Source organism: Misgurnus anguillicaudatus, chromosome 13 (assembly GCF_027580225.2).
Source record: "Misgurnus anguillicaudatus chromosome 13, ASM2758022v2, whole genome shotgun sequence".
Taxonomy (NCBI): domain Eukaryota; kingdom Metazoa; phylum Chordata; class Actinopteri; order Cypriniformes; family Cobitidae; genus Misgurnus; species Misgurnus anguillicaudatus.
The window spans coordinates 4,033,593-4,050,377 of record NC_073349.2 but is presented as its reverse complement, the minus strand read 5'-3'; the positions used below and the strand labels follow the sequence as shown (position 1 = coordinate 4,050,377).

The following is a 16,785-nucleotide window of genomic DNA, read 5'->3' as shown; positions in this document are numbered from 1 at the left end:
ACCTACTAAAACGTGCTAGCTTACGCTTGTCAACATCACATACACGGCTCTTTTTGCCTCCAGCTAAGCCCCGCCCACTCAGAGACTTTGCAATGTTTACAAACTTTTCAGGGGTCTATATAGTAGGAGAAACAGTACATGAAAAGAGTAGTATGTCCGAATCCTCTGTATTCATAAAATGAGTAGGCGAGAAATCCCTGGATATCCTTCTGTGTCTGCCCAGACTCTGAAGCACTGATTGATAGATACTTTTCCATCCCTGATTTCCCAGAATGCCACAGGAAAGCAAAGCAATCGTCATATTGACCGAAGACCAGCAACTCGGGTGTTTGCAAAAGTAAGTAGCTATTGCAAAAATAAAGAACCTACTCACAGAGTATCCGGTTGCGAACGCAGCCAATGTTAACATGGAAAAGCTTAGTTTAAATAACTATGAACAGGAAGTGAATGAGAAAGAGAGCGTGTCCATAGTCCAAATTGGCAGAGGATGCCCCCTGGTGGTGGGACAAACGGGTACACTCACATTTATTACAGCTTAAATTATTTTGCCAATACCATAGAAACATGGACGAATAATCTACAAATACAAATACTTTTGACTGTCCTCGCCAGAAGCTATGACCTTATTGTAGGGATGGCTGACGCGAAACAGTCGTTCCGAAGCTTTGCGAGACCCCGAAGCGCAGATGTGTCGAAACACTGATCCGAAGCGCGATTCAAAACACCCATGTCACGTGACTATGACCAAATGAAGCCTCGAAGTGTTTCACCAAGTGTTTCATCAGGTGTGGTCTGCCGAATCAGCGTTTGATTTGCACGGTCGGGAACAGACAACACAATCGCACATCTGTATAAAAGTGAAATAAACACATATTGACCTTGTGGGTTTTTGTGAGAGGAGTTTTTCAAAGGCTGGAGAAATTATCTGTAAAAAAAGAAGTATGCTAAGTCCTTCCACACATAGCAGACATGGTGGCTTGATATATTTTATTAATTTCTTATTGTTTGTGTGGTATTTATCTCTATTCAATTTATTTATTAAATAGACCAGCTTATAGTTATTGACAATGGTGAGCCTAAAAGCTCATGTAGTTGTAAAACAGATGTTAAAACAACAACAAATATGTAACTTCATTGTGACGATGGAAATAGTAACGCGTTTCCAGGGATTCGATCCTAAGTGTTTTTTGCATGAGAGTCGTGTACACTATCCACTCTCCCACCTGATCACTTGTGTTAATCAATCAACATGTGGGATATAATTTGTCAGCGCTCGTCTAAAACCTTGTCAAGGTTGTTCTATGGTAATACGTGCGAATGACCACTAGGTGTCACTGTGGAGGCGGTTCCGAACCATGTTTCGAAGCCTCGACACAATTGATTCAACTGTTTCAGTGTTTCACAAAGCCTCGCTCTGCCCATCACTACCTTATTGTAGATGTCATTGAGCATTGTGTCCTAAACAATAATCTAATTTACATTGCACATTGAACAGGTATAGGAGAAAGAAATAAAAGACAAATAACCAATTCAGTGTAATCTGATTAATCTCTTTATCATTACAGGATTTTATTAGATTTGATGTAGCATCCTGTTCATGAATTCTCTTCAGACTGAAGAAATTATTTTTTAAAAAGGTTGGCGATCAAAGTAAAACTGAAGACAAAGTCTCAGGAGCTCAGCAGCCCTCATACCAAAACTATTAAAATGTACAATATTTACACAACTTTCAGTAAAACCAGTTAAAACCCACATGTCTATGTAAAAAACAGATGCACACTGCTGTATGTTTTCATGTTCACACACAAAATGTAAATGTAAGTTTTTATAAATTTAATGCAACGTTACAGGATGCAATATTGTGTATGTTAGGCTGAAGAGATGATACTTTAATCTAGAGGTGATTGTCTGAGTCCCATATTATTCACATTATAAACCGCTCTCAACTTGTGTTTTCCTAATATATTATGTACACTTCCTTTCCCCATTATTTTTCCATTAAACTGGAAAATTCAGGAAATGTTTTTCTTTATTGTCTTTATTATTTTTGATGTACCTTTAAGCTGCCGCAAGTTCTAAAGCTCCTAAAACACACAAAAACCTCAAAGAAAAGTGCAATCAGTATTTTTCTGTTGTTTTTCACTAAACCATCAAACAAAATATACTTTAATTACTAATTTGCTATTTTGCTAGTATTTTCTCAGCCTTTTGGCCAATGTTTACAAAACATATTTACATTTCAGTGTAAAAATGTCAACGGGTTAGAAAAAGTAAAGAAAATTTAAAACGTAAAAAAATTCCTACGCAAGTCACACTTTTGATTCCTGAATAAATGCATCTTTATAAATGTATTCAGGATGTCCTCCCTGGAAAACATTGCAGAAATTTGAGTCATTAATTTTGTCCAGCAAATGCAGAGGTCCTGTGATTTTCACTTTAAGCAGCAAACATTATTAGCGCTCCCGTATACATTCACCATGAGTGCACATTGTATCCCAGAGTTCCTTTATAGACAGTTGTGGCACTGAAGACTTGTTGTTAAAAGTGTAAATCCATAATGAACACGTGCTGTATTGTTGCTATTCTCAGCAGCGTTGTCCTTCAGATTAAAGCTTCCAAGCAAAAGCAGAATCCCTGTTACCGCTCTGTGTCCCACACCAATCTCCTAGGAAATGTTTATAACAGAAATGTTAGAAAAATAAGTGAATAAAAAAGATTTCCACAAGCCAGAATATTCATCTTCAAACTCTGACGCTTTTTTGTGGCATTTTCTCTTGGCAAACCCCAGCCAGAGGGATGAATTTTGGCCCAAGGTTCTGCAGGAAGTCCAGGTTATCTCCAAGATTGCTAACAGTCAGCTTATCTAATGACTCACATTCACTGCCCCTCCCTTCATAGTCATACTCATATGCTATATAAACCGGATAGTCCTTCTGGTCTTCTTCAAACCCGTAGAGTTTCTAAAGGATAGCAATAAAAAGAGAAACATCATAGTTCAAATCCTTATGACAAGAAAATTCTAGTAAAGCAACATCTACAGTGCAGTAGGGATGATGCCATCTTGTGGTGATGACATTCATACAGAAACATGCATTTACTGTGTTTGTGCAGTAGGTGGAGATGTGCACTAACTTTCCAACTCTATTCTTCACTACCTTTTGAGAATAAATTAGTGCAGGGCCTCCTTTAACTTGTAAAGAGGCTCAGGTGTGCCAAACAAAGCAAAAATACAAATCTGCCATTGTTCATGCCTACACTTAGGTAGTAAACTGAATTAACTGACCTTTCTAAGCACTATTAAAGTTGTAGATTAAATTAATAATACATATAATTGAAATATTACTTTTTGAAATCATGCCTGCACACTCTTAAATGTGTTTAAGTAAAATATCCTCGCAATTAATTTAAATGAAATTACCTTGTCAAGCTGATCAGCCAGGTTTATTCCTGATATTCCTGATCGTGAACTGTATGTTCGCTGCATCATCTGACTTCCTCCATTCTGAAACACAAGCGTGACTGTACATTAAAACACAGCAGGTTTTTGTTATTTTAACAGTTTAATAAAACAAGTTACTCTTATTTACTGTAATCAATATTCAGCCTAAGATCATTGCACACTAAGTCCGAAATGTTTGTCCAAGAATATTAACCCTTATGTGTTGTTGTTGGATGTTTTCATCCGCTAGACTAGAAGGGTTTTTTACTCTAATTTTGCCACAACTTTCTCTGTTTCAGCAAATTGAATGATTTTTGGTGACAAACCTTATATTTACATATATTTTAAGAAAATGCATTGACATTTTTCAAAAACTCATCGATATACCGTGGGCAAATTTACTATTCTTTCGTGTTAGTGGATAAAAACATCCATTTAATTCAACGGCTAAAAATGTATCAGATGAATATTTTTAAAAAAAAAAATTTCACATAAATCAACCTCAGTACTAATCAAAACTACAAAATCTTCACAAAAATTCCATGATTTTAACTCTTTAATTGCCAATTTTATAAGTGGTGTCACTGATTTGGGGAAACACACACACACAAAATGACAATTTTTTTAAGGTAAGTGGTTGCAATCAATTTATTTAGGCTACATTTAAACAAAAAAGATTAGTAACGTAAAATAAAATATAAATAAATTGATTGCAACCACTTGCCTTGGAGAAGTTGATTAAATTCAGTTAATCATTTTTTTCAGTGTATAACTCCATAATAAAAGCATTTTATTGTGTGTGTGTGTGTGTGTGTGTGTGTGTGTGTGTGTGGGTTGGCAAATGTGGTTTACGAGGACATGAATAGTGTATAATGACATGTTAACTATGCTATTACCATGGTTTATGAGGACACAGGAAGTGTCCTCATAAACTGAAACGCTAAAAAAACATACTAAATGGTAGTTTTTCATAGATTAAAGACTGGCAACAGGTTTTTGTGACATTGGGGTTAGGGACTGGGGTAGGTTAGGGGAATAGAATATAACAGTTTGGACAGTATAAAATGCATTGCGTCTATGGAAAGTCCCCATAAACCATGTATGCCTGACTGTGTGTGTGTGTGTGTGTGTGTGTGCACAAAGTATTCCTCACAAACAGAGCGAGGAATACAAAGAGATAAAATGTAAAGTAAGTGAAGGTGACGCGATTGTCAGGCATCTGCATCTGACCTCTGCATTTAACCCATCCCAGTAAGTAGTGAACACACACACACCCGGAGCAGTTAGCAGCTTACATAATAAAGACTTCATTTTGTATTGTTTCCTGAATTATTTTGAAATGGATTAAACAATACGCATCTGCATGCAAGGTTTCTGTGAAAGTTTAGGATGACGAATACGAATAAACGCATATGCAAATTTCAGCCTTCAGTGTGCAAACCTTCAGTGTGCAGTTTTGATAGTTTCATTTAAATTTTAGTCTTGTGGCACACACAAGGACTGCAATTTTATATGAATAACATATTTCCAATACTTTCAATTTTCTCCACTAATTTGCAAAACTTACCCTTAATGTGTTGGTTCGGGCCATTGACATGTTGCGTTGTGGCTTTAGGAAACAAAACATAAAATAGTAAATATCCATCATAATTAAGAACATTTCTTTATACCACAAAAATATAAATGTGTCTATAAAGGGACAAACTTCACATAAATTAAAAAAATAATATTAATAATAATAAATGCACAATACTTTTTAAAGTACAAATAAATTGGCCTATAGTGATGGAAGAAACGAAGCTTTTCAAAGCTTTGAATCAATTGAACTAATTGCTTCGTAAATTGATTCAGTTTTTCGAAGCGTTCGAAACACCATACACGCTGGCGACACCTGCTGGTCAAATAGTGTAAAAGCAGCAAGATCTGTCCAAAAAATAATAGCAAGATTGTTCTAAAGATATGATTTTAAGAAAAAATTATTATTTAATTGAATTAAGACATAATTAAAAGTGTAATCTGTGTTTTTAGTTTTATTTATGGCAAACAAATCATTAAAAATAACTCCCTTTTTTATTATGCACATTTTTGTAATTAAATCTGTCTGTTTTATGAAATTTTACAATAAAACTGACCCGAGTTCACATATACTGGTCATTTGTGATCAACTCCCCCTCGTGGTGAATCGTCGGATTTTCGAAACGTTTCGAAACAGTTATGACGTAAAGAAGCCTCGATTGCTAAAATCACGTGACAGTTTGAAACAAGCTCCGGAACACTGATTCGCAACAAAAGATTCGTAAATGTTTCAAGCGTGCTTCAAAATTGCCCATCACTATTGGCCTATTTTCTTAAAATTTTTCATTATTCTTTTCACAAATTACGTCAAAATGATCACAGTTTCCTTTCAGTCAGTCACTTCAGATGAATAAGGGGTGAATTAGGAACTCGCTATAGAGATCAATCCACTTCGACTGTAAAGAAGTCAGGGGTGTCAAACTCAGTTCCTTATTGTCCTACAGAGTTTAGCTCCAACCAGCCCCAACATACCTGTCTTGAAGTTTCTAGTAATCCTGAAAACCTTGATTAGCTGCATCAGGTGTGTTTGATTAGGGCTGGATCTAAACTCTGCAGAGACACCGGCCCTTCAGGAATTGAGTTTGACACCCCTGATCTAAGCAGTGCCATGGAGCCGGACGTAGGAAGGCTGCCCAGCCTCTCCGCAAAACGTGGTGGTACACGCAAGGGTAAGCTACACTGAGAGGGGCAAGCTAGAGATGGTGAGGACTGCTCTTTCCCCCGGAGGAGGGCCGGGTGGAGAATTACTTTTTGTACCCAAATTCTCAGCAACAGACCAGTTTCGCACATCTTTAGGTCTGAAGAGGGCACTTCACAAGATACTGTTCGGAATGTTGACCCAGAAGTGCATTTTAGGATGCGTCTGTCCCCACGATTGGTTTGCAGTTATCGACCTGAAGGACGCATACTTTTATGTTTCGATTCTCCCCCGACACAGGCCCTTTCTACGCTTTGTGAGCATTTCAGTACAAAGTTCTGAATTCAGCTTTTTGGGCTTCGTTCTAACAAAAGTCTAAACTCTTATTCCTGGTTTCACAGACAAGGTCAGGTTTGCGTTTTTTGAAGTTTTTTTGAAGTTGTTTTAAAGGGGACATATTATGAGATTTTTTTTAAGATGAAAACTAAGTCTAAAATAGGTCTGAGCAAAAGTGTGCCGTTTTGGGTGTGTCATTTAAAATGCAAATGAGCGGATGAAGTGCAACCACTGATCACAATGATGGTGGTTTGTTGCAATTGAAACTCAATTGTGCTGTGAAATATTTTATCTCTCTCTTTCTCTCCCTACTAAATGGTTGTGCTGTGGTTGGATAGTGTAGATAAAGGGGGCGGTATTACCTTATTCTGACATCACAATAAGGGCCAAATTACAATGACCTATTTTTCACATGCTTGCAGAAAATGGTTTACCAAAACTAAGTTATTGGGTTGATCTTTTTAACATTTTCTAGGTTGATAGAAGCACTGGGGACACAATTATAGCACTTAAACATGGAAAAAGTCAGATTTTCATAATATGTCCCCTTTAAATATTTACATGAACATGTGTGGGTGTGCACATACCACATTTCACTAAAACAATAAAACCGTGTGAACCATTTTGATTCAGTAGATATTTTTAGAAGTTTTTTTGTGTTTTTTTTCCTGGAAATAAAAAAGCCCCTCCCAGTCACATGTCACACCCAAGTGTCAGTTTGACGTTGTCACTTACCACACTCATCACTCCTCCACCGTTGGCGATGTCCGGAAACTCTGATATGTACTGTAAGAGATGAGAACAAAATCTTAAAGAACTGTACCGATATTCATAGGCTCAAATGCTCATTTGTATTATTAATGTGTGTTTGTACAGTACACATGGGGTGTAGCAAGCGTTTTAAAAGTTGGTGGACACAGCTGTTAGTTGGTGTGACCGTCAAAGCTTTAACAAATACAGTACAGTATGAAAGGAATTACTGACGATGGGCCATAGAAAATTTTCGTAAAAATAAAATAAAAACGTTGTGGTAATGCGACACGACCTGAAGCCACAGACATTGCTCTGGTGGTACAGAAATTGATCAACTATAAAGTAATACTGCATAGTCTTTATTGTATAAATTAGAGTAACGCTTTAGATTACAGCCCGGAAAGTACTGGGTAAGTACAGCATATTAACAGCGTATGTTTCTGTAATTATAGTTTTCTTATGAAGTACGTACGTGTAATTATAAGGGAACAATTTATAATATTTGGGGAATAAAGGGGTAACAACCAGGAAAAACACAAATAATATATGCAGTAAAGTACTGCGTAAGTACAGCGAATTTACAGCATACATTTCTGTAATTATAGTGTACTTATAAAGTACATACGTGTAATTTATAATATTTTGGGAACAAAGGGGCAACAAGTACCACTTTAATTTACAGCCCACAGATGTTGTATTTACATTGTAACTACGTGAAACAAGGGGGTAACAAGTGCCACTTTAATTTACAGCCCGCAGATGCTGTACTTACTCTGTAACTACATGAAACGAGGGGGTAAAAAATTTTGACTTAGACTGTAACAACACAAAACAATGGTATATTTACACATTAAGAAAATACACTCTTAGAAAGGATGTGTTAATTTTTTAACACATTATGTGTAATTTTAACACATTAGCCTATGTGTCATTTTGTGTTGATTTTGTGGTAAAATATAACACAAGTTGTGTTAAAAGTAACGCAAAATGTGTTGTTTCCATAATAAGAATCCATGTGAAAGCACCCATGCACCAGCTATATGTGGAGAGGAGTGTGATCGAGCCAATTCAGTGAATGTGTGTGTCTCGCTAAATTACTCTCAAACATAAGATTGTTTTGCATGTAGCATATGCCATAATCACGTAGGCCTAATATTTGAATTGTGAGTCTGAAGTTATGAATTACTTACTGTATAAATAATTTGTAATTTCCCACGTTTTTAGCATATAAGTCATACATACCATGTAATATTAAAATAGTTAGCCCTTAGTTATAAAATACTTACTGCATATATTATTTGTATTTTTCCTGGTTGTTACCCCTTTGTTCCCCAAATATTATAAATTGTTCCCGTATAATTACACGTACGTACTTTATAAGTATACTATAATTACAGAAACATACGCTGTAAATTCGCTGTACTTACGCAGTACTTTCCGGGCTGTAATCTAAATATATATTAACCCTTATTATAGTAAATCAGTCAAGACAAACTAATGATTTGTTTTTGTTGTCTGTTGTTTAACTAAACAGACAGCATTAGATTTACGCTGTCACTTGGATCCAATATACTTGGATGCATTTGATTTCTCCATTGTTTATATTAATGACGTTATTACTCCTACCACTCTTTACCATGAAGTCTTTACCATTTCTGTGTATTTGCGTGCTGAGATATGGCTTCCCAGGCACATGTTTAGATCACAAACACACAATAAATACTTGCATTGAGATCTGAGAATTTAGAGTGTGTGATTGGCTGAATATTAGTGGTAATAGAGTTGAGAAAGTTCAAGTGACATTTTTTTATCATAATTTTTATCTACAAATGGGGTGATCCCCATAGTCTAGACCCATTGCACTGTCTAGATTTAATATCAAACGTTTAAGTTATCTAATTAACATTACCAACTATATTTAAAACCCCGGTGGTTACAATATATCATATCTTTATGATGGCTGACATATGATGGCCGATAAAGTGAAGGAGAGTCGGTGGAAGTAATCCAAGTAATCCAAAGACTGCAAGTTTTAATAAACATAAATGGGGGGCCTGGACCGTGGAGCATTGGTGGGCCTGGACCGTGGAGCAATGGCAGGCCTGGGCCATGAAGCAATGGTTCAGACACACCGGCAATGTCCTCTGTGCTCTCTGCCTCATCCCTTTTTACCCTCCCCCAAAAAGTACTTAAGGGAGACGCGATCTTGGCAACAGTTTCAGCCGTTGCTATGGCCATCTTGAGGACTGGTTCAGGCGTGGCTGCGGCCATTTTGGGGGCTGGTTCAGGTGTGGCAGCGGCCTTCTTGGGGGCTGGTTCAGGTGTGGCGGCGGTCATCTTGGGGACTGGTTCAAGCGTGTCAGCAGCCATCTTGGGGACTGGTTTAAGCGTGTCAGCAGCCATCTTGGGGACTGGTTCAAGCGTGGCGGCGGCCATCTTGGGGACTGGTTCAGGCGTAGCAGTGGCCTTCTTCGGGACTGGTTCAAGAATGGTGGCAGCCATCTTGAGGACTGGTTCAGGCATGACGGCGGTCATCTTAGGACTGGTTCAACCGTGGTGGCAGCCATCTTGGGGATCATTCTTATTACTACATCACCGGTAGTACTGCAAGCAGGGGACAGATCTCTGACTCCGGTTGAGCAGGCATGACGTGAAGGGACTCCTTCCAGAAAATCCTTAACGTAACCCTCAATGGGGCAGTTGCCCTGGCGTAGCCTTCATAGTTTAACTGCTGGGTTCATGGTAGGTCAAGCTTTCTGTAAAGTTATCCACTGAGAGGCGAGCGATTTAGAACCCAAGTGTAGTTTCAATAAACATAAAAAAACATAGACATAAACAAGAACTAAACTTGACATTAACAGAAACAAAGGCATGGCAAGAACTCTACCAAACAGAAGGACATAACAGTTTAACAAAGCTTGACAAAGGACTATGGGAACATGAGGGCTATATACTGTATACATACCAATCAGAACATGACACATCAGGGAACAGGGAAACAAGAGACAACATGGCTGTGACAATATCAAAATAAAAGACCTGTGGTCTCATTTATATAGCGTGCATACACACAAAAGGGGCTGGAAACTTGCGTACACCAGTTCCCACTCAAAGGTTGTGATCTATAAAAAACAAACTTAAAGGGGCAATAAGTAGGATTTAGCCCATCTAGTGGTGGAATTGTATTTTGCATTCAAACGAACAGTGCTTTCTAGTGCCTCCCCTTTCCAAATGCGTGTTGCAACTACGGTAGCCGTTATGTAATCGCTGATCTCCTTGTTCGTTTCAGCTGGTTCACGTATTCTAAATGAAAACGTGTTGTGGAAACGCGTTGGTAGGCAAGTGCTTTTTGTCCCTCTTTGCTATTATAGTTCATCAGTATGGCGGAACGATATGGGTGCCTCCTTGGACTTACCCGTTCAATGTAATTAAAGAGAAGAAATTGTAAGCTTACAAAGAAAAGTCAGATCACTGGCAGAGGTCATTTGACACCAACAAGGACAAATTTATGAATAAAGACATTGATTTTGATTAATAAAACACTTAAAATCCTACTTATTGCCCCTTTAATGAGAGAATGGGCTTGCAGGGTGGGATCTAAGGTTGATTTATGTACGCACACTTGCCGGTGATCTGTGATTTATAAAGGGAACATTGCACATAATTTTGTTGCTGTTTTTTTTAATGACAATGACAATAAAGTGAAATAGAAAATAGAAATTTGTTTATAAGTCTTAATCTTTTTTGGCGTATGCCATTTTTGGCTTTTGTGCATACATAGACTTTTAGTTAGGATTCTATGCTGTTTTATTAATGAGACCCCAGAACATGAAACAAGAACTTCAAAATAAAAGACATGAACATGACAAAACCATTACAGTCTGAAAGGGGCTGCGTGGGGTGCTAACCATCTGCGGGTGCATAATTATCAGATCCAATTTGAGCTTTGGATTCATAAAAAAACATGTGTGTATATTTGTATATTAAAGGCTCTTGCGCTGGAATGAGCTTCTCTCCCATGTTGACATGGATTTACAATTAAACTGAAATTTCATAACGACAACTCCTACAGTCGCATCCGAATGTAATGTACAATGGAAAGGCGGTTTAGCCTATATAATTTTTAAATATTAAAAAAGAAAATATGAAGTGCAAATTTAGTCATTAGAGAAAGACTGACTATGTGTTATGACAATTTATGAAAGTTAAACAATTCTGAAACATTTATGAAAAGCTATAAAAAGAGCTATACAGCACAGTTAGTGCTATACAAAAATACATGTGATGATTATTTACACTTTTTTTTGCAATGTTCATAGTTGAACTAGCATTTGGCTCTTGCAATGTTAAACTGCAATTGTTTTTAAAATATAAAAAAAGAAAATATGAGTTTTCAGAAATTAAAGGCAAAATGTAAAAATGTATAAAATGTTAAAATTTGGGGTGTGGGTGTGGCCTGCATTATATTTACAATTTTTAAATCTGGCTTAAAGAAGAGAACTCAGAGCTACCTCACCATATCACTGACTTCAAAAAGAGTGGACTAAAATTTTAATATTAATTTTATGGATTCTTCAAAGATAATAAAAAAATTAACAACTTAATCATTTTGACTGAACGTTATCATTATTTTAATGACAGTAATGTTGAAACCGCAGAATAACTCCTAACTTGTGTGATCAGGTTGACAACCAAATAAAAAACAACCAAAAAAACATTGTCATTATGGGGCTAACAAACAGTTTATGCGTCACTTTTGCATGCGTGCAGGGACTCGCATTCAAATCTGTCTTTAATCCAATAGCTTTGAGCCATATAGATATTAAATATATAAAGTAGCTCACTAAAACAAGTAAGCTGATATCATATATTAATCCATATGTCATTCTAATCCATACGATTCCAGAGGAAACTCCTGGCCACTTTTTGCAATACAACAAAAGTTATCCAAATAAGTATTTTTTTGTTTGACAACTATGCGTAAAAACAGTTATTATGCACAACATTTCATGGGCTCCCTATAGTGCACTTACTGCCATAGATTACCAACATTGTTTCTAACACAAAGTCAAGTGTATTTAATATGTTACGAGCATCAGTCATTGAAATTTAAAATGTATCAAAAACCTAATCATGATTAGCCTGGCTCCGCCCACCTACGTGCGTCCAGTACTACGTCTGGGACTGCTGTGTAGAGTTTCGTTTTCTCCTGCAAAAATCTGCAGGACCAATCAGCGAACAGAAGGGGGTGACTAAGAACGATGACGTTGAGGACGTGCTTCAGTTTGAGTTGTAGTTCAGTAATGGCAGCGGAGAAAGACGTGAGAAAAGCTATTCTGTCCATTGTTGCAAAACTGCCGAATATACAGTAGTTAAAGCCGGAGCAAGAACCAGGTTTGCTAAGTTTTGTTGGTCTGATTATTCGTACTTGTTGTTTCCGGCCGGTTTCGGCGCAAGATATACGTCACGACCACCGTTAGTGGCAGATCCAATAGTTTTAAACTTCAACAGAGGACCCTCCTTAACGGAAGTAACGCTTTGCAATGGAGCATGGCCAGACTCTCTGTACAAATGAAATGAATGTACCAGAGTCTGGTTGGACCAGGCTAAAAATGTGATGCAAATTTTAGGTAACCCATAAGGGTGCAATACAGAAAAAATGTGGGCAAATTGCATTAAATTGTCTATTATTAAGCTGGCATATACACTCTCAGAATAATTTTTTTTAAAAATCTGTCACTGGGACCGTACCCTTTCAACAAGTACATATTTGTATATAAAGAGATCATAATAGTACCTAATACCTTATAGTCAAGACTATAAAATGAGTTTCTTGTCACAAACATTGATTTGATTTGGCACTTACCCCGACAGAGCCTCTCAGTGTGCCATTTCTGTATCCATCCCTGTATTCAGGCTGAAAAAACAACAATATGTGGGTTGTTAAGAACTTGTTAACCATCAAAAACGAGTGATGGAAATGCCAAATTTCACATAAAAACCCATTAATTTGCAAAAAAGTTTTTACGCTCGCATGAGGTGGTTTTTGACGACTATAGGTAAATGCGAATAATGGGAAATGGAAACGCATTTGCTGAATACATTCTGATGTAGCGAACACTTACCCAGGTGACTAAACGTTTATCTATTTCCGCTAAGGTTATATTTATCATATAAGGTTCTCAACGTTGTCTTAATGCCCTTGCTGCTAGTGCCTGCATCACAAATGCTGCATTTGGCAATATAGAGCTGTACTGCTAGGAAATTAATAACTTGCCCCATTGTGACTACATGCAGTCATGTCTCCGTTTTCTAAGCATGCATTGTTTTATTTACCATTGGTTACCAATACCACCGCCATTCGCTCTGACAACTTGATGGAAACGCAACTAATTCACATTTGTTTGTTTGCGAATTTGGAAAAGATTTGCTTCGTGTTTGGATGGAAACCCAGCTACTGTCATTGTGGGGCTAACAAACTGTTTAAGTGCGTCACTTTTGCATGCGTGCAGGGACTTGCATTCAATTCTGCTGTCTTTAATCCAATAGCTTGAGGCCATCTAGATATTATAGATATACAGAAGCTCATTAAAGCAAATAAGCTGTTATCATACACTGAAAACAACAAAATGCAGCATGAAGTTAAAAAAACTTTTTTTAACCAATTCAACCTACTTTTACCTGCGATAAGTTGACATAACTTATAAAAACAAGTTGAAATTGTTTCACTTATTTTTTTTTTGTTAAAGTAACAAAAAATATATATGTTGATTTGACAAAAAATGCTGTGTATTTTAATTTGTATGTCATTGTAAATCCATTCAATTCCTGAGAAAACTCCTGGCCACCTTTTGCTATACGACAAAAGTTATCCAAGTATGTATTTTAAAGATATTTGCGTAACAAACAAGTAATTATTCACTGCGTCTCAGAGCGTTTATTTTCCACATAAACTTTTTTTTGAATACGAATTTTAAGTAAGCAATAAGGTACGAGAGGCTGTGCTGTATCGTGAATAAGTAACGGCTGAAGCCGTTACTTATTCACGATACAGCACTTGCCTCGAGTACCTTATTGCTTTTATAAAACGGTTACCACACAATATTAAAGTAAAAAAAAATATTAGTGCAACTTTCATGAAGTTAAATCAATAAAAGCATTCCTTCCGCTAGAAAAAATAGTCCCTGACTGCGAACAACAACATGAAAGCTCAAATAAAAACAACAAACTGTTCTCAGACTTTGTCTCATTATATGTTTATGTGTTGCTAAGGGTGTTGCTAAGGGCGCAGTGATATTAAATAGAACCGTTGGGTGAAGCGGTCATAGCAGTGTTTTATCGTGAATAAAGCACACCTATTGACCAATCAGAATCAAGGATTGGAACTAAACGTTTTATAAAGTAATTTAAGTATTAATATAATTCACACACAGTGTTATTTCATGGCTAAAGAAGAATCAAAATGTAACGCAGAAATCTTTGCGTCAGCCCCAGACCTCATTCGGTTTTATTGCCGGAAAGATATTTTGAGACAACATGAAGATGATAAATGAAGATGTCAGTTTTATTATTGTATAGACTATTTCTGTAAGCCAATGAGATAATTCATAAAGAAATTAAAGAATGTTAAAGAAACTAAACCTACCTGTGCATATGCAGTCTTTATATTGTAAGCAGATTCAGGCTGATGAGAGAAGAAAAACAACAATGAATGTGTAATACCTTACACATCAGACCACAGGTCTTATCCAGACAGAAGAATAAAAATAAACGTGTTTACATAAATCACTGATACTTTGAAATGTCCCTGCATGTCTTTACTTGTGTAGTGTATAGCAGTCTTCTACGGCTACATTTACAGGAATGTAAAATATTGTTTTGAAGTTATAATACAACCAAAATTGGTGGTACTTTCTAGCTTCATCCTCATTCTTACAAACACAGCTTTCCCCATTCCTCAACTGACACGCCCACAATTTGCAGACTTAAAAGTTTTCCCAGCAGTAATTCTGACATCATGTGCATGTGCACTGAATATGATCACGCCAGAATGTCTTGAAGGCATTATAAATTACTCATTCGTTTGGAATACAATTTAAAAAAGAAATAAAATACTATAATAAAATCTGATCACTACAGTGTGCATATCTGTGCATGTACAAGAAATCATTGTGACACTAGAAATACATGTTAAAGGGTCAAAGGAATTTTTCCCTTGGAGTCAACATACAATATAACGTTTTTGCTCCAAAATTTCCCAACATTAGGATTGCATGGGACATGATTTGCTGCTGCAACACACAATTGCACATTTTCTAATTTTAAGTCTTTCCTTTCTGCAACAACCTCAACGTAAACAAAGTCTCTCTCTAATATTTGGTGTAATATGTCTGATGACTTGTGGTTATGTCTTTTATTTTGTTTTTATTTTGTATTATCTTAATGTTCACTTTCTGATTTACTCATATCTAAATGTCTACATTCCAATTTATAGGCTGAATGAACAGATCCTTCACAGATTCACTGCACTATTATTATATTTGATGTTCGCATTAATATTACTGCCGCATACTGTGTTCACTTTGTATATGTTTAATGTTGGTTAATCTGATATACACTTGAGAAGTTTCATCTACAGCGATGCTTCATATTCTCTAAAAAGAGAAAAAGTCATAGTCCCTGTCACTAAAGGGAAAAGCAGGTAATGCAACAGGGAAATCTATCCTGTAAAAAAAATCCGAAATTACAGTATTACTGGCAGCTGGTTGCCAGTAACTTACTGAAGATCTGACATGTATGTTGTTTACTTGCAACAGTTTATGTAAGGGATAATCCACGGCTAGCCATGCATTAAAGGATTCTAATGCATGACGTAGAGGCAAAGAACCACCCGACACTGCGAAGTGCATTAAAATCCTTTAATGAGCTTTTCACTTAAAGTTGAATCTCGTTCTACTCTTGGCGCTTAGCGCTGAGCGCGGAAAAAAAACGCTAGCTGCTGGCTGATTTGAAAAATCACTGGAAACAATTGAAAACATGCCACGGACGTAAAAGCTTTGGTGTGCACGCCCCCCAGTAGTCTACCTAAATAAACATTTTCATATGTGTCTCTCACTCAGTTTGCAAGTGTAACTGTGTTACTATGGTTGCCAATGTTTATAGTAGCGGATTAATTTCTAACTGTAATCAAACTGACTGGAACTACCTGTGCATTAAACGGTTTTAATGCACACCTTCCAGCCAATCAGAATCGAGTATTTAAACAGACCATGGCATAATAAATATTATAAAACAGTTCTTTCTGGTTCTCGAATCTGATTGGCTAAGAGCTATGCGATATTGTGCTGATAACGGCACTGTAACCGCTTCACCTTTCGTATTATTCCGCCACCTAGTGAATGGAGGTCCTAAGCAGGCTCATCTCTTAATGGAAAAACACAGACGCGCTATTTGAATCACTCTCCGTGTGTCTCATTAGTTCACTAGCTCATAAATCATTCTGTGCATCCCCAATCGGAAGTTATTATTCCGTCAAAGATCAGCG

The 16,785-nt window shown here is 36.8% G+C and overlaps 1 protein-coding gene across 2 annotated transcripts in view; it reads right to left on the bottom strand.

Moving 5' to 3' along the window:
* Positions 1 to 1,539: 1,539 nt before the first annotated feature.
* The window catches only part of cdh26.1 (cadherin 26, tandem duplicate 1), a 32,319-nt gene continuing 17,073 nt past the window's right edge, over positions 1,540 to 16,785 (bottom strand). Inside the window, exons 14-20 of one of the 2 annotated variants that reach the window (XM_055188399.2) lie at positions 14,887 to 14,925; positions 13,108 to 13,158; positions 7,224 to 7,274; positions 5,007 to 5,048; positions 3,419 to 3,502; positions 2,876 to 2,960; positions 1,540 to 2,665 (exon numbers count right to left, since the gene is read on the bottom strand). In XM_055188399.2, coding sequence (XP_055044374.2) covers positions 2,664 to 2,665; positions 2,876 to 2,960; positions 3,419 to 3,502; positions 5,007 to 5,048; positions 7,224 to 7,274; positions 13,108 to 13,158; positions 14,887 to 14,925 — 354 coding nt within the window. In that variant the 3' untranslated portion in view covers positions 1,540 to 2,663. Of the gene's footprint in view, positions 2,961 to 3,418; positions 3,503 to 5,006; positions 5,049 to 7,223; positions 7,275 to 13,107; positions 13,159 to 14,886; positions 14,926 to 16,785 lie in introns of both variants that reach the window. The other variant, XM_055188398.2, reaches the window with a different exon arrangement.